An 18,575-nucleotide genomic window follows, 5' to 3' on the forward strand; every position below is an offset into this window, starting at 1 on the left:
CTGATGGACTTGAAGAGTTGATAATAGAGATGAATCAACTAGAAGGAGACTATTGAAGGTGACATAGGTCAGCTTTTGTGTTGAATGGAAGAATATGTCAGTTTTTGTGTTGGCAGAAAGAATGTCAGTTTTTGTGTTGAATGGAAGAATATGTCAGTTTTTGTTGATGAAGATAGGGATATTTAGGTCAGTTTTTTGTATGTTTACTACTATTAAACATCTCCACAGTAGGGAGTTTGTTTATGCAATAAACATAGTCTAACTTCTGATCTAATTAAGGGTTCCAACTATCAAAAAATGATCATCATAGAGTATTTGAAGCCTAAGTCTCCTAACATTTCAATATGTGGTGACTAAATGCTTTAATTTGTACAATTTCAGTCAAATTTAAGTAACCATAGATCTATTAACATGCATCGCCCAAAAAAAAAAAAAAACAATAGCACCTATTGGAATCCAGAAGTGTCATCGCAAGAGGGCATAAAATAGAAAACATAGCCAAAAACCCGGCTATCCTCTCCATTTCAGTTGTCGTCTTGTTCTTCGTCTTCCCGGCCTCCAGCGGCAACGTTTCGGCCACCAAGGAGTCCGTCGACGGTAAAAATAGGCTTTCGAACCCTTTTAGAGTCGAATCCGGCACACCGACTCCCAAAAATCCGGCATCAATTTAGGGACCCAAGAATCCTTCAAAAATCTACTGATTCCGGCTCATTTCTATCTAGAGAATCGATTAATAGAAAGGACATAATCAGATAAAGAGGCAAGAGGTGGAGGGTCGACTATTGTGAGAAGAGAGACAACGACGAAAGAAGAGAGAGACAAAGAGAGGAAGAGAATAAGATTAGGGTTTCATAATGGAAGAATCTAAATAATTTTAATTGAGTGGGCGGGTTATAGGGTATAGATCGAGCGGGTTAATAGAGTTGTGTAGGATTAGTGTATGTTAATTGAGTGTTATATGGTGTAATATAAGTAAAAAGTGAGGATAGTTGTAATAAGTAAGTATGGACCATGTTTTTCATTCTTTGAAAAGTAAACTTTGAATAGTACGAAAAGAATATTATTTTAAGTTTTTTTATAAAAAAAAATGAAGAAATTACTCCCCTCCTCAAAATTAACTTGCATATTTTTCTTATTATCTTTTTATCCATATAATTCAATTTTTTGATAATTTATATAAGATAAAAATAATCAATTGCACATAACAAAACAAGGCTCAAAATATATAGCCATATCTTCATCCGTATTCGATATTTAAAAAAAATTTAGAGATTTTTATATAAAACTCAACAATCACTTCATAATTTAATCACGCTTTTTATCTATCAAATATAAAAATAATATTTTATTTAATTATTTAAAATTAATTTATCACAAAGTAAAAAAGAGAAAAAATAAATGTATTTTTTTGTTAATAAACTTCCAAAACTGTTTTATTTTAATTATCAAACAGATTTTTCAAACCCTGATAAAAACTCAAATGAGCTCTAAAATAATAAATTCGTAAAAAAACAGAATTTGACAGAACAAGCTACCAAACAAGGCCGATAAATAGATAGAATTGTCTTTTTCATTCATTGCCGCCGACATTATATTATTATTATTATTATTAAGTGATCAATTGCCACGTATACATTACAAATATTTTTATCTAATATGGTCAAATAAATCATTATCAAATGTCTAGCTCAATAATTAAATAATACTTTATAGGGTTTATTTTAAGTCACATATTTCAGAATTTTAATACAAGATGAGTACATCTCAAAACTAATATATTTGATGTTATCTTTAAAAACTGTGGCAGATGCTGACTTAACAACAATATCTGCCCAAAACAATTAAAGTATAGGCCTAATTATGGAAATATTGTGAATGATGCTCATTTTTATTTATTCATATAAATCAATATTGCACACCACATGAAAAATGATGTTTGGTAAGAAAGTTTGGGACAGCATGCATAAAAATCCAATATTCAAATTCAATACTAGATCGGGTATAACTAATTATTTCTTAGAATTCTACTAACTAAGATTATCACAAATAAAAATATAAAGAATAGTTAGTTATACAGTGGAATGACACAATAACATGAAAAATAGTACGTCAACCGTAACATTCTTGTAATTGAAACTCAAGATAGAATCGATTTTGAACAAAAATATATAAACAAATTTCTTAATATATAACTTGAAAGTTATATTCTAAAATATTATTTCATTTAAATTAATATTATGATAACATTAAAAGTTGGCATAATGATAAGATATCGATGAACTAACATCAAATAATGTTGGCATATCATAATAATATAACGAAGAAGAACTAACATCATAGTTTGGCATATCCTAATGAGATATAGATGAACCAAAATCAAAAGTTGGCATATCTAATGAGATATGGATAAACTAACATCAAATGCTTGCTTTCATGCCAAGAAAAGAATGGAGTTGACCTAGATTTTTGAGGGAAGTCTCGCTTAGGCCTTGTTTGGTGAAGAGTTAATCCTTGAGCCGAGCCGGAAAGTGGACAGACAGTTTGAGTCGCAAAATGGGTCTCTTGCTTAGCGTAACTTAATTATATATATAATTCTCACTTATAACTATAAAATAAAAATCGGGATAGAACAAAGACCTTCTCTTTCCGCACTTCGGGCCTCCTTTTGTCAGCTCTTCTCAAAGTGAGTGAATTGCATGTACAGAGATGAGATATGAGATTTATAGTTTAATTGGTTAAGTTACCGCTCATAACGATTATATTGTAGCCTACCACCTCCAAGTTCCGTTCTTTTTCGGTGCGGTTATATTGTAGCCTACTAAGCCTACCACCTCCCAATTGAGTGCTTTATATCGACACACAAGGAAGCTCATCATCTCATCATTAACTACTTCATAAATCAAATTATTTAAATAATTAACTAAAAAGCTAAATTACTCTTACCCTTACTTTTTATAATTTTAAAATATTAAATAAAAATGATATTTTAGTTATTTAACCACGAATAACTACAAATAAATTATTATTTTTCGTCAAACAAGCTTTTTTCCAAAAACAAATTATAGAAAAGCTACACTAAACAACAGAATAGATGAACATAAACAAAAGAATAGGGGGCAATAATCTTAGCACAACCATAAAATAAATAATCATGGGTTAAATTTCATCTTTTATAAAACTCATAGATCGCAATCGAAGTAACCCATAAGGTAATTCAAGTGGAAAGACTCTTGCCTAAAGTCTCAAGTTCACTAAAACCGCTTGCTTTCTAGGAGCTTTATAACAGTCAATCCACCCATAATTAAGTTAGTATACTCATTTCCAGCCCACAATTCTGAATTGGACTTTAAACATATTAGGCTCTCATATTAAACAGTTCTGAATTCATTTGGATTTTAGATCCTACAAATGCACATTTACTTACAAAGTTTAAATGCACAAAGAGAGAATTGAACCTGTAAATTCTTCGGGGTCTTCGAACAGAAGAGGATATCTGTCTGTCACATTATTGAATCTAATGAATTATAAATCAAACTGCAACCAGGTACCTTTCTAACCCCACTTTCATTCATTCTTCTCCTCAGACGAGAAACATCCAACCATCGGTTTGCTGTTGCATAAATATTCGATAACAAAACATAATTACTCCCGTTTTCAGGTTCAACCTTAAAAAGATAAGCCGCTACTTCCTCCCCAAGTTCAACTTCACAATGTAACTTACACGCACCAAGAAGTGCCCCCCAAGCTGCAGCATCAAGTTCCATTTTAACCGATTTCAAGATTTCGTAAGCTGTTCTTAATTTTCCTGACCGTCCTAAAAGATCCACTATACAAGCGTAATGTTCACTGTGAGGAACAAGAGAGTAGTCGTATACCATTGAGTCGAAATATCGACAGCCTTCATCAACAAGGCCAGCATGGCTGCAAGCTGTTAGGATTACTGTAAATGCTACATGATCTGGTTTTAAACCTTCGTCTTTTATCATTTTATCGAATAAAGCAACAGCTTGAGATCCTCGGCCGTGTAATGATTCGCCTTGTATCATCGAACAATAAGATATTAAGTCATGTTTGGGCATCGTTTCGAATAAGACTGTTGCCCTCTCCATGTTTCCACATTTCACATGCATGTCTATGAGAGCTGCAAGTATGTGAGGTTGATGAAGATTGACAGCATTTTTGTTTTCAGTTACGTAAGAATCAACCCATTTCGCTAGTTCCAAACTACCTTTCTGCGAACAAGCGGATAGTAAATTAACAATGATAAATTCATCTGCTTTAATGTTGTTTGATTGCATCTCTATAAAAACATTGACTGCTTGATCAGGTAGACCATTCTGGACATAACCTGTTATTAAGGCAGACCAAGAAATGATATCTCTTTCTGGTGATAAATCAAAAAGGCTTCTTGATGAAACCATGTCACCAGCTTTAGCATGTCCATCGATCATCGTCGTAAACGAAACCATATTTCTCTCAGGCATTTCATCAAACAGTTTCCTCGCACTTGTTAAATCACCAAATCTTACAAAAGCAGTAATCATAGCATTCCAAGTTGCTGTATTTCTGTTAGGCATTTTATCAAACAAGTTTCGTGCTTCATTCAAATCACCTGCATTTGCATACCCAACTATCATCGATGTCCAAGACACTTCATTTCTCACACCCATTTCATCAAACATCTTACGTGCAGACATTATTTCTCCACATTTTCCATACATATCAACCAAACTCGATCCAACAAAGACATCTATATCAGTTCCATATCTGACAGTTAAACCGTGCATCTTCCGACCTTCAATCAATCTCAATGTAACAGAACAAGCCTTGATTAGAGAAGGAAAAGTATACTTATCGGGAATAACAACTTCACAATGTTGCATTCGGAGGAAAAGTGCGATTGAATCGTCGAGTGAAGCGCGACGGGTGTAATCCTTGATGAGGGTATTCCAAAGGTAGAGATTGGGTTGGAGTACGCGGTCGAAGATACTGGTTTGGTAAGAGAGAGTGGAGGAGAGTGAATCAGAGAGAGAGATGAAACGGGTAATGATAAAATGGTCCTGCTCAACGCCACTTCGGATGATTAAGGAATGAACTTGCTGGAGATTTCTGATTGATTTGCAAGCGGATAAAAGAGATAGGATGGTTGATGGAGAGACTAATTCCGAACATCTGAAGATCGAAGTCATATGAGTTGAAAATGGAGCGTTGGAATTGTCATTGATTCTCTTCTGACGAACGGGAGAAATTTCATCAAATGATATTCAAAAAGGTTATTCTCATTTTTAACCTTATTAAATTCAATTTTTTTTTCAATTTTTTTTTTTTTAAATTTATTCATTTTTACCATTACTAACATTTTTACATTTTTTTTTTCTTTTTTTCTTCCTCTTCCTTTTCCTTCCATTTCTCTTTCTACCCGTTTTTTCTTTCCCCTCTTCCCTTTCTCCGGCGACAATCTCCGACGACTCCCCGGTTGCTCTCCCCCTACGACTCCCACACCCTAAGCCGACTCCCCCACGATCGTCGGACACCTACCCCTCGAGCCTGACTACCCGTTGATCGCCAAATGCTTCCAGGCTGACTCCCGACGATCGCCAAGTCCCGGAGACGTTGAGCCCGACGTTCGCCCAGCATTACTGAGGTTAGTTCGACTACTCCCCAATGATTTTACTGTTTTTGCATGTTAAGTATGAAGGTTTTAGGGTTTTAGGGTTTTAGTTTATGGTTTATGTTTTAGTTAGTTCTATTGTTTTGGTTTGAAATGTTTTGATCCGAGAAATGTTTTGTCTTTCCTTATAGAGCGTGGGCTTGGGCGTACCACGCAATATGTAAAACTAATTTAATAAATTTATTAATAAGCGGGGATAGCTCAGTTGGGAGAGCGTCAGACTGAAGATCTGAAGGTCAGGTGTTTGATCCACCTTCACCGCAAAAGTTTTTTTTTCTATTGGAAATTTTAAACAGAGTGATGATATATATAAACATTGAAATGATTTTGATATGTATAAATTATTCTTTCAAAAGGGTTGTATGTGCAATTTTTCTTGGGCCAATACTCTAAATTGTTTACGCTCATACTTATTTCGATAATATTGTGGCTCATGGTGGTTGGGATGATTGGGACCATATCAAGAACAAGTATGCATCTTTAATATACAAATCTTAAGAAATCATGTACTTTTGATGCATACTATATTAATTGTTGAATTTTCTATATAGGACTGCCTTTTTTGGGGTGTACAAGTGTTATGGGCCTGGGGCGAAAGCGGTCCGTGGAGTGTCTTTGGCTAGAGAATTGAACTATGAATTGGCTCATCCATTTCTGGCCAAGAGCTTTGTCAATGGAAGGCACTGGATTGCACCTTTAGATGCTTAATACAGCAAATAATTAATTCAATTTCATTATTTATTGTGTAGTCATTTATTTGTTTCATTGATTCGTTCATAGATGTTGAATTAGTATAAATAGAAATGAATGGTGTTTGTGTGACTTATAAAAATTACATTATAATCATTTCAAAGTCATTCAAATAGAAATTTATTAAACAAGCCATTTGATAAATTTGATTCTTGGTTTTAGCGTTTTTGAGATATTCTTTATTGGCAAAAGAGATTTAGGGACAAGGTGAAATGTCTCTAGTTTTGAAGTTTTTAACATCAATATTGAGAGGATGAATAATTAGTTTCTAAGTTTCAAACCTATTTCTTCTGTCTTTGTTTTGGTTAATGATAAATTTTGTTTATGTTACGCACTTGTTGTTTTCCTTTGGGCAAAAAAACAACTTATTTGTTTCTTTGTGCTCTCAATAATTTCTAAGTAAACAATCTTTATATATATACAAAAAGTACAAGATTTATAAGATATAAACAAAAGAATTGAAATTCCTTTTCAAGAATAAGAATGTATAGGATTTGCACAATCCCATCAGTGGATTCAATTTACAAATTGTTGAGAGAAAGAGACAACTGAGAAAATAAGAATTTGACCTACTTATAAGCCCACCCTTCCATTACACACTGGAGGCTTTTCTCAAGTGCATCAAATAGTTCAACAGATATATTACACAACAACTAGTAATTTGTTCAAATTTCTACTCCATAAAGATCCAATTTGTGCTGCAAGTACAACAACAAAGCTCCATAACTGACCCTCAATTGCATACTGTAATGCCTCTTTCTTTTTGCCAAAAACCAGAAGACTTTGTACATGTGCTGCTGTTACATAGATATGTATAATAAAAGCTGTAATAGTCTATTAATGCAAGCACAAAAACAAGAATATAGATTTAGCAAGGTTCATCCTAGATTAAGATTACCTTCTTAGCTCATATTAGAAACTTAAGTTTACATTGGAGATAATCAGAATGTTGGGTATTTTTCCCATTTTAAATTCCAACACTCTCCCAACTAAGCTATCCACGCTTATTAATAAACTTATTAAATTAGTTTTACATATTGCGTGGTATGCCCAAGCCCTCGCTCCACGCCCCACCCCCACGCTCCACGCCCCGCCCCACCCCACGCCCCACTCAATTGCATATCACGCATTTCAATTACCCACGTGAAAATGTTCACAAATCATTCAGTATAAGGAAAGACTATACATTTCTCGGATCAAAACATTTGAAACCAAAACAATAGAACTAACTAAAGCATAAATGTTAAACTAAAACTCTAAAACCATAAAACCTTCATACTTAACATGCAAAATAGTAAAATCATTGGGGAGTAGTCGAACTAACCTCAGTAATGCTGAGCAAACGTTGGGCTCAGCGTCTCCGGGACTTGGCGATCGTCGGGTGTCGGCCTGGAAGCGTTTGGCGATCAACAGGTAGTCGGGCTCGAGGGGTAGGCGTCCGACGATCGTGGGGGGGTCAGCTGGGGCTGGAACCGTCGTGGGGGAGTCGGCTTGGGGTGTGGGGCGTGGAAGTCGCAGGGGAGAGCAATCGGGGAGCCGTCGGGGACTGTCGCCGGGAGAAGGGAAGAGGGGGAAAAAACGAGTAGAAAGGGAAATGGAAGGAAAAAGAAGAGGAAGAAAAAAAATGTAAAAAGGCTAGTAAGGGTAAAAATGAAAATTTTTTAAAAAAAGGTTAAAAATAAAAACTGAATTTAGTAAGCTTATAAATGAGAATGACACTCTTTTGAGGGTCATTTCATCAAATTTCCCAACGAACGGAGAAGAGACTCTCTTACTTTCTCATTTCCTAACATTTTTCATCCACTTTGTATAAAGTTATATGATTTCATACAAACTAGTTTTTAGCTATAGAGAATTTGATAAGAGATATAAATGTTATTCATAATATATCAATATTATTATTATTATTAGAGAAAATCAATTTTCAACTATAATATATAATATTAAAATAAATAAATTAAAAATAACATATATAAGTTTAACTTCCTACCAATAACCATAATTTTGAAACTCGGGTCGTACCGACAAATCTGGTGAACGGGTCGTCAAACCGGATTGGGTTTAATGAAAAAATCAAAAACACAATCAACCTGTTAAACCCGGTCAACGCGTCGGTTGAATCGGAAATACGAAAGCCCGAGTTAACCCAACGGGTTTATCCTATTTAAAAAAAAAAACATTTTTTCTTTCTATATTCATCTCTCCACGTTTTTAGTTCCCATTAGATTTACCTTTTTTTAATTTCATGTGGGTAGATTATCGATTTCTAGTTTTAGACACTGAGAATAACAAACACGTTTTTTGGTTCCCATTGGTAAATAGTGTGAGCGTTTTACATTGATATTTATTTTAATTGTGTTAATCCATAACTTAAAAGTTTTTGTTTATTTTAATTGTATTGTTCATAATAGAGGCAACTAACATATTGTAATTGCGAAACAATATTTTGATATATGAACTATTATTGTATAAACAATTTGATAAATTTTTATTATTTTTGTATTATTTTATTATTGTATGAAACTCACTAATTAAATCAGATGACCCACCAATTGAACCAGTAACCCAGTGAATAGTCTCTTCACTAGGTTATGATCGAGTCATGTTTCAAAAAGCGTAAAATTTTAACAAAATAAGCCAATTGTATTATTAAGATTTAAATTCAATCAAATGTTTTGTTATTTTTAATGTTAAAAAATAATGTTTTTTTTAAATATAAATGAAGTGATTTTATTTTAAATTAATAATTATATAAATTATATATTTTACCGATAGTTATAAAAATAAATATTAGAATCACACTATTTGTTATAAAAAATTCTTATGAATAAACAAGGGTAGTTAAATATTTGAATAAAATTATTTGTTTGCGGAGGATAAAAATGATGAGATGGTTGAGGGTGCAAAATATTATGAAGTTGTGAAATTGGTGGTTGATTTGTGTATAAGATACTCAATAACAAATAAGATATTATTGATTAAAAATATATGAATAAATGTTAATTGACCATAGTATAAAAGTATGAGCTCCCGAGATTGGTAATTATGTCCCTTATTGCTCTTTTTCTTATATTTTTTTTTATGAATGTGTAGCAATTTTATTTATTTAAGGCACACATTTATTTTATGAATATAGTGTTTTTACAATGTGTGAAATAGCAGGAAAAAATCATATTATTTTATAAGGAGAATTGTAATTTTCAAATAATTTGATACTTCTTGATAAGGCCCAATTATTGGGTATTTTGAATTGACTGATAAAATAAAAACTGTGAGGACTATTATACTATATTCTTTAAAATTATATTTATATTAAAATTATATAAGATTATGTTTTATATAATATATTGAAAAATAAACTTAGAATTATTATAAATATTAAAACAAATTGATTGGTGGTGTTATAAATTTGATAAGATTTATTAGTGAGGTCATAAATATCAACCCCTAGTGCAATTTGAATAGAAAAAAGTAAGGTGGATTATAATTGTTATCCTGAACATAAAAATAATGATTAGAAATAATATGATTAGAGGTGATTGCAAATACGTTTTATCTAATAAATTAAAATTTTGCCATATTTTATTAGTTATAACATTTAACTAGGAGTCTAATAAAAAATAAAAAAACGATAATTGAATCGAATCGATAGTTTATCGATTTCATTTTATCGGTTTATGGTTTATTGGTTAAACGGTTCGATTTCGGTTGAACTATTTCTAACTTTTTAATAGGTAAATCAGTACTAATTTAATTATATATTTATATTAGTTATTTTTTAAATATTAAATATATTATAAATAATATTTAATAATTTATATATATTAGTTATTTTTAAATTTTAAATTATAATATAATAAAATTATAAAAAAAATTAATTAATTTATATAATTTTTAATTTAAAAATAGAAAATTTTAAAATATATTATATGATTACAATAATATAATATAACATATTTCTAAATACATCTATGAAACATTATTATAATATATTATATTATAACATAGAAGAAAATGGAGAATAAAAGAATAAAATAGCAAATAAGACGGAACAAACAAGGATTTTGAAATGAAAAAAATATTTAATAAATTTAATACTTAATTTGAAACTAGAATTATCATTTCACAATTTTATTAACCGACCAAAACTAGTAGAACCAGAACCACTAGAACCGATAAAATCTATACTAATATTGATCCGTTAACCAATTTGTAAAATAAGAGGTAAACCAAACTTAATAAGAACCGATTAACCGATTGAACACCCTTACATTTAGTCCTACTTTATATACACAAAGTTTAGTTGGTTTTACAATTATTTTTAACTTGTATATCTAATAATTAATATTTGACATGTTTTAAATTAATTTTAAAATAACTAATTAAATAAAATTAATAACAAAAATCTTAATACAAAAACAATTTCAAGCAAATTTAGTTATTAAAAAAAATTTAAAATTAATATATTTATAAATTTCATTTTAAAATTAATATATTACAAGTAAAAATTAATTTTGTTCAATTATTTAAATAAATAATATATCCCTTCATATTATTAAGGGGTTTACCTTCCTAGATCAAATATTTTTTTTGGGTCAAATTAGGTTATTATATTAGTTGAATGAATTTTTTTTATTTGAATAATCACTCTTAAACATGACAATATATTTAGAAATTAATTAATATTTTAAAATATTGAATACTAATAATACATTAATATTTATATATATATATATATATATATATATATATATTAATTGAATTTAATCTAAATAAATTAATAATTTAAATATAATTATACACTATTCTTTTAAAACAGGGTTTTAGTTAGCACCTCATAAATGGGCTCAAATATAAAGCCCAATAAGAAAATGAAGCACACAATAGATTAGGGTTACTATAAATTGCTATACTCTACTAGGGTTTTCGATCGCCTCCCCAAATCTTCAGCTTTTACTCAGAGAGAACCAGAGAGAGAGGAGGCCGTCGATCGAAGAAGAAGAAGAAGAAATGAAGACTATATTGTCATCAGAGACCATGGACATCCCAGAGGGAGTCACCATCAAGATCAAGGCTAAGATCATCGAAGTTGAAGGACCTAGAGGTAAGCTTACTCGTAACTTCAAGCATCTGAATCTCGACTTTGAGTTGATCAAAGATGAGGCTGGAAAGACAAAGCTGAAGATTGATTCATGGTTTGGATCTCGCAAGACCACCGCTGCTATTCGTACTGCTCTTAGCCACGTTGATAACCTTATCACTGGTGTCACCAAGGGTTACCGCTACAAGATGCGTTTCGTGTATGCCCATTTTCCTATTAATGCTAGTCTTACTAATGGAAACAAGTCCATTGAGATCCGTAATTTTCTTGGAGAGAAGAAGGTTAGTATCTTTATCGATTTTTATTTATTCTGATGGTATTGATGTGCGTTTATATTTTGATCTGAAGTAGATTTTGATCACTTTGTTGACCAGATTAATCTTTAAGCATGAAATATTGAATCTTTAATATAGACTGGATAATGGGTTTATGCTATTAGATATGAAAACTAAATTGATTCAAATGCTGGTTCATTTTGATGTTGATTATCTTAGATGTTGATTCAAATACTTGATGTTTTTGAACTAAGATAGATGTTTTTATGAAATCCCAGGTGAGGAAGGTTGATATGCTTGATGGTGTTAGCATTGTCCGATCTGAAAAGGTTAAGGATGAATTGGTTCTTGATGGAAATGACATTGAGCTTGTTTCACGCTCTGCTGCTCTGATTAATCAGGTATGATTACTACACCTTTCCCTTGAATTCATTCATTCAATCATTCATTCTTATTAGTGATAAACACTTACAAGTTCATTTTGACTTGATTTTGCAGAAATGTCATGTTAAGAAGAAGGATATCAGGAAGTTTCTTGATGGTATCTATGTGAGTGAGAAGGGAAAGATTGTTGAGGAAGAATGATAACTTTGTTGGCTGCCATTTATTTATCTTTGTTGAACTTGATAGTTTTCTTGTTTTGTTTTGAAGATCTATGTTGGATTCGAATTCAAAAGTTTTTCTGTCGTTTGTTAGGTCAGATGAGTACTTTGATGATAATTTTGTTGGATTTCCTTTCGTTTATGATCAACTTTATTTGGCTAGATTATTGTTTTTTCTAATTCATTGATAAAGTAATAGTTTAAGTTAAAATGTGATATTCGGGAATGGAGAAAGTTTGATGGTTAGAATAGACCTTATTAGGGTTAACCTTAACTAATAAAGTAGAATTAGTATTGTTGTTTCTTTATAATATATAGAGTAGGATATTAAGAATGTAGTTTATAATATTGATTTTCTTTACCTATAAATTTTTTATTTTAAAGATTAATAAGTTTTTTGCAGTGTCTAGGCATATCAATTTTCTTTTAATTAGTTTTTTGTGCGTGAAATCAATTTTTTTAAATATGTATATATACATATAAATCCTTTTATGTTTTCAAGAACATATTGAAGATCATTTTCAAGACAAAATGATCTTGAAACCTCAGCACACTAGGTAAAACTTTTAAATTCAATCACTTATTTATTTTAGTTCTTTTATATTTTGACTTTTTTATTATTAAGATTATGATTCATTATTTTTATATTTAATGTTTTTCGATTTATTTGTTTATATGTATATATATATATATAATTTTTCATTTTAATTATTATTTTATATAATATACTAATTTCATCATTATTATAAATATTTTTTTAATATATAATTAATTTAAAATCAAACTTGCCTTACTACTGGACGCTGATTGGTTCGTATCTGAAGGGTGTGGAGAAGCAGACCTTAGATTCAAATTTTAGAACTTCACTTTTGGTTTATTTTTCTGAAGGAATTCAGGTTCCTTATAATATCAAAACAGATCAAACTCAGACCTCCACAATTATAATAATATATCCAACCAGCTATATAGCATACAAACAAAAACCCAAAGATAAGACGAGAGAAATTGTGCTTAACATGATTTGTAAACAAGAAATTTGATACAACCAAACTTGTATACACTTGATCCACCATGCAAGATCCAAGATGCAACCCTCTAAATACACTAAGATTTCCCAATATAACAAACAACTGCAACTTCTTATCAAGACAAGAATTTGATGCTCTAAGCGAAAGGCCTTAACCAATAGTATCTCACATTGTTTAAACATAAACTATCAGAACAAAACCACTTCTACAAAGACAAATTCCTAACAATCATTTAAAATACAAACGCAGACGTAGAATGTCAAACAAGAACGAGTTCTACGCAAATAGATTAAAAATTTTCATGTAAACTCATACACCATGTTTCAAAATAGCCGCCCAAACTATTTCCTAAACAACCCATGTGTTAAAACCAAATTGATAATAATAATAATAAATGTGTCTTTTCATTATAGTCTCTTGAATTGTTGAAATCTCTTTGAATTATCTCTAGTAAATGACTCTTCAGTACTTTTATTTTAATGTCTAAGTTTTATTTAACTATATAACTTGTAATTGTGATCTTATTTCAACAAGTTCAATAGAAAGAATTTCATTCAAGTTTGTTTCTCTTTGTAAAGTCTTTATTCAATTTTCTAATAAACTTCTTCACGGTCCGATCATCGAAGTCCTTATTGTGATTTCGTTATATGGTATCAGAGCTTTGGTTACATTCGTGAACAAGGTATTATTGTTGTTAAATATGGAAAATGGTGACCGTGTAGCTGAACTCGGTTTGGAGTTGTTAAACCAGTTAAACTACCAGATATGGAAGACTTGTATGGAATCTTACCTGGTCGGGGAAAACTTGTAGGACATCGTCGTAGACGACGATGATGTAGCTCCTAAGTTTGTTGCTAAAAATGCGGAAGCATCGAAGAAGTGGAAGAAACTCAACGCAAAGGCAAAATTTGTGTTCAAGAGGTCAATCTCTCACAACCTGTTTGAGCACATCATCGGTTGTGGATCTGATCGTGAGATCTGGGAAACTCTTAATCGTCTTTTCAACAAGAAGAACGAGGTTCGTGTCTAGATACTTGGAAACGAGTTGGTAGTCGCAAAGCAAATCAGAACTGTCTTGGAGTTCTTTCTTAATGTAAATAACATATGCTCATAAATTTCTCTACTAAACCCAAATGAGAAAATTTTAGAGGCTCGAACAAAGAGGTATATTGTTCGAGGGATTCCACCCGAGTATACGTCATTCATCACCTCGATTCAAGGTTGGTCTCAATAACCTTTACTCGAGGAGTTTGAAAATCTTTTGTCATCTCAAGAGTCGTTGGCCGCACAAATGGATGGAACAAGTATAAAGGAGGATTCGAACAACATGTGGTTCATAAAGAAATCGAGATGAAAAAAGGGAAAGTCGAAGAAGGAAGAAACAAGTCAGGATTATTCAAATATTCCTAAAAAGCCTTAAGTATTTTAGGTGCGACAAAACTGTACACTTCAAGAGAAATTGTCGAGTAAATTTTGGATAGAAATTTCTCTAGTTCAAATCTCGGAGAAAAGTTTGATCAGTGTGTTGAGGAGGACTGGGACAAGGCTTTTCATGTCGATGTGATGATTTTGAAGGAAAAACAAACAGAGGTGTCTCATGGTAAACATGAGATCGATCAACGGTGGACGTTGATTCAGGATTCGGACATCACGTTACTAGAGATGATTATGTGTTCCCATCAAGTCGAATTTATAATGGGAGCGGTTGTATTGTCACGGTAGACAACTCGGTTAATGAAGTTAAAAAGGAAGGATAAGTTGTCATTAATAGTGGCAAGGGAGAACCTATTATTCTGAAAAATGTCTACCATGTTCTAGAAATTCGGAAAAACCTTTTCTCGGTAGCAAATGTTGTAGACGTAGGAAATCTTGTGTTGTTCGGACCACATGATGTGATTTTTTAAGGAATGTGAAAAAATAAAGGTGGGTGTGGTTCACACTAGAACTCGGGTGATGATCTATTTGTCCTTTCAGGGTCAAATTCATACATAAAAAAGATGAACGACAAAAGCACATCTTTTCTATGGAATGCAAGGCTTGGGCATGTCAATATGACTAAGCTTATCTTATGTCTTGAAAGAAACTTGTTGAAGGTCTACCTGGAGATTTGAGGATCGAGGAGGACAGTGTGTGTGAAGGATGTCAATATGGGAAGTTCATCGACTTCCATTTGACAACTTTGTATCGAGAAGCAAGAGTCCCTTGTATTGAGTTCATAGTGACTTGATGGGACCAACTCGGACTGCCTCATACTCAGGAAGTAAATATATGTTGATGTTTGTGGATCATTCTTCAAATTCAATTGGGAGTACTTCGTAAAAGAGAATTCCGAAATGTTATATAAATTTCTCGAGTTCAAGGAGATAATAGAAGGAGAACAAGATAGGAAAATTTTAGTAGTACAGATATACAATGGTGAGAAATCTTTCTCAAAAGAGTTTGAATTGTTTTGTACAAAACATGGCATAAAAAGACAACTCTCATGTTCAAAGACCCCACAACTGAATGAAATTACTAAAAGGAAGATTCGACACCTTATAGAGATTTGTAAGCCATGACTGCATATGAAGAATATACTAAAGCAATTATGGGCGGAATGCATGAGTTGTGTTGCCCATGTCATCAATTGAGTTCCTTTTAGCCCAAATAATCGACTTTCGCTTAGCCCAAATAAGTTCAAATCTCTATTCAAGATGTTTTATGATTTTAAGCCAAGTGTTAAGTATTTTCGAGTTTTTGGATCTACTTGTTATATCCATATTCTAGACTCTAGAAGGAGTAAATTGGATTCAAAGGCAGTCAAGTGCGTGTTCGTCGGCTATGACGAGAGAAGAAAAGGGTGGCGATGTATGAATCCATCAACCCACCAATGCACTGTGTCAAGAGATGTGGTTTTCGATGAAATATCTTCGTACTACATCAAGAATGATGAGGAAACTGTTTAGACTAACATTCCCATACCCACCTCTACGAGAAGCTCCTCTAGTAGTGATAATAGTGATAGGGTGAGCCCTGACTTAGCTCAATATATTTCAGTCAATGAAAGAGTTGAAAGTTAATTTACCAAGAAGTTCACATCATGAAGAGATCTACAATAGTGTAGACACCACATTTTTACACCCTAAATACCTAATAAAAAAACCCAGCCCGAAATAATACTCATGTTTGTTTATTGAACCGGGAAAATAAAAATAGAAACACTTCGTGGAAAAACGACCTAGAAAAACTTAAAAGATAACGATCCAAAGGTCGAATATCATAACGACTCTGTTTTCCCAACCCGTGACACGTTCAGGTTTTACGTTTTGAAAAATCTTTAATTTTGAGTGTAATATTACTATTTGCAAATTTTTGCAGAAATTGCTCGAAAAGAGGGAAAACAAGAGAACGGGTCAACCAGAGTCAACCAGCCAACCGACGAGTCAACCCGGGTCAAAGAGGGATCAAGCACGTGTCAAGAAGAAGTGGAATAGAGTAGACTAGTCTCCTAAAGTGGGAAAATCGGATTATTTGAAAAGTGGGTTATTTGAAAAGGGGATTATTGGAAAAGAAAATCAAGAATCCTTAAGTTTGAAGTCCCCATGGAGCTTCCATTGGAACCCTAGACTTCATGAATTTATCCCGACTTTAATACTGGATGAAATTCAATGATCTTGGATGTTTTGAAAAGATAAATTAGTCCTCTTTCATATGGTGTAGCCCAATCTCCCATTGGTGCCCTATATCTAGACGAAATCCGGTCATGAGTGGAAGGTGTTCCTGAAAGGTTTAAACCAAACACCCTTTTACTTTAAAGTTCGTAACTTGAGTTGTGGTCGATGATTTTGGGTGATTCAAGTTGGTTTGGAAATATGACTCATTTAACTTTCCAATTACATTGTCCTAGAACCGTAGTTCGATCTTTAAGGCCCTCTCATGGTCAGTACAAGAGAGGCAATGTTACAAATGCAAATTCTGGGAGCTAACGGAAGCTATGTTGCACTTCTAAATATCATATCTTTTGAACCAATGATCCATCTTCAGTGTATGAGCTACCGTTGGAAAGCCCTTTGAATTGTCTTTCCAACTACACCAAATAGTTCTCCCAGTTCTCCATAAAGCTCAGTCCAAGTAGCCTGCAGAGAAGGTGATACGTGAACTGGCACGTTTCTGTGAGGCTAGTCTCCTGACCAACACGGACTATTTCGTGAGCAAATGAGAACATGGGGATGTAGGCAAGAGTCTTTCCTTTCCAATGATACCAACCACATTTTGGGGAAAGCCTTGTGTACAAAGTTATGGGCTATTAAAGTTATGAAAGTGAAAACCGCGGGATTGAAAAGATTGAAATGGAGGGGTGACTTTAAAACATCGTAACTTTGGGTAGGTCCGTTTGGGTTGATTCAAAAGGGAGATCCACGTTCGTTATGTCAAAAATTGACCATAAAATTTTCACAATTTCTTGAGCAAAAACGAGGCCAGGGAGATTTATTTTAATGATGGTGCCAATAAAGGATAGGAAAAACGGGGATAAAAACAAAGCTGAAATATATATATATATATATATATATATATATATTTTCCCAAGCGTGTCCTTGATATTAAGGCGTATTTCCAATTTAACCCTTGAAGTTAAGAGGGGCCGTTTTTCAGCTGAAGAGAAAGGTAAAAAAAAAATCAGTTCTTAAAGGGCATGAGTGGAGAAAGAAGAGGGGGCAGTTTTCAGAGCAGTTTTGGAGTTCTGGAGAGAGGTTCCAATCCAGTTCTTGAGAGAGAAAAGAGCAGTTCCATTGGAGATTGCTTAAAACGAATTCCATTCTTGGAGGCTCGGTTCCGTCGAAGAAGAAGGGAGAGAAAACCGAATCATCTGAGAAATGATCTGATTCCTTTCTCAGTCAAAGAAAAGTACAAACATCAAAGCCTACTAACTGTGATTTTGCTGCAACTACACAACGAGGAACAGGCAAACGATTTGACCATGGACGTACTGTGATTCCTGGCCTCGTTTGTCGCGTGGCATTGAAAGAGTATTTCAACAACACTTGAGGAAGGACATTGCATTGGATCAGAAAACCGAAAAAAGCAGAGACAATTTGATTCATTCGCCTTCTTCATTTTTCTTGTAATCTCCTGCTGATTCAGGTAATCTTCATACAATGTAATTCTTGA

General features: G+C 32.7%; 2 protein-coding genes and 1 non-coding gene across 3 annotated transcripts; 2 read left to right on the forward strand and 1 right to left on the reverse strand.

Annotated features, from left to right (window-relative positions):
• Positions 1 to 3,125: 3,125 nt before the first annotated feature.
• LOC124944705 (putative pentatricopeptide repeat-containing protein At5g37570) lies at positions 3,126 to 5,225 on the reverse strand. The gene has a single exon (XM_047485038.1). The coding sequence runs from the start codon at positions 5,187 to 5,189 to the stop codon at positions 3,501 to 3,503; it is 1,689 nt and encodes a 562-aa protein (XP_047340994.1). The 5' UTR covers positions 5,190 to 5,225; the 3' UTR covers positions 3,126 to 3,500.
• Positions 5,226 to 5,861: 636 nt separating this feature from the next.
• On the forward strand, positions 5,862 to 5,934 carry TRNAF-GAA. The gene has a single exon. It is a non-coding gene; the product is annotated as a tRNA-Phe (tRNA).
• Positions 5,935 to 11,338: 5,404 nt separating this feature from the next.
• LOC124919989 (60S ribosomal protein L9) lies at positions 11,339 to 12,576 on the forward strand. Its single transcript, XM_047460369.1, has 3 exons — positions 11,339 to 11,803; positions 12,076 to 12,198; positions 12,296 to 12,576. Exons 1-3 carry the CDS (start codon positions 11,432 to 11,434, stop codon positions 12,380 to 12,382), a joined length of 582 nt encoding a protein of 193 aa, XP_047316325.1. The 5' UTR covers positions 11,339 to 11,431; the 3' UTR covers positions 12,383 to 12,576.
• The last annotated feature ends 5,999 nt before the right edge of the window (positions 12,577 to 18,575 follow it).

The sequence above is a fragment of the Impatiens glandulifera genome, chromosome 1, assembly GCF_907164915.1.
Source record: "Impatiens glandulifera chromosome 1, dImpGla2.1, whole genome shotgun sequence".
Taxonomy (NCBI): Eukaryota; Viridiplantae; Streptophyta; class Magnoliopsida; order Ericales; family Balsaminaceae; genus Impatiens; species Impatiens glandulifera.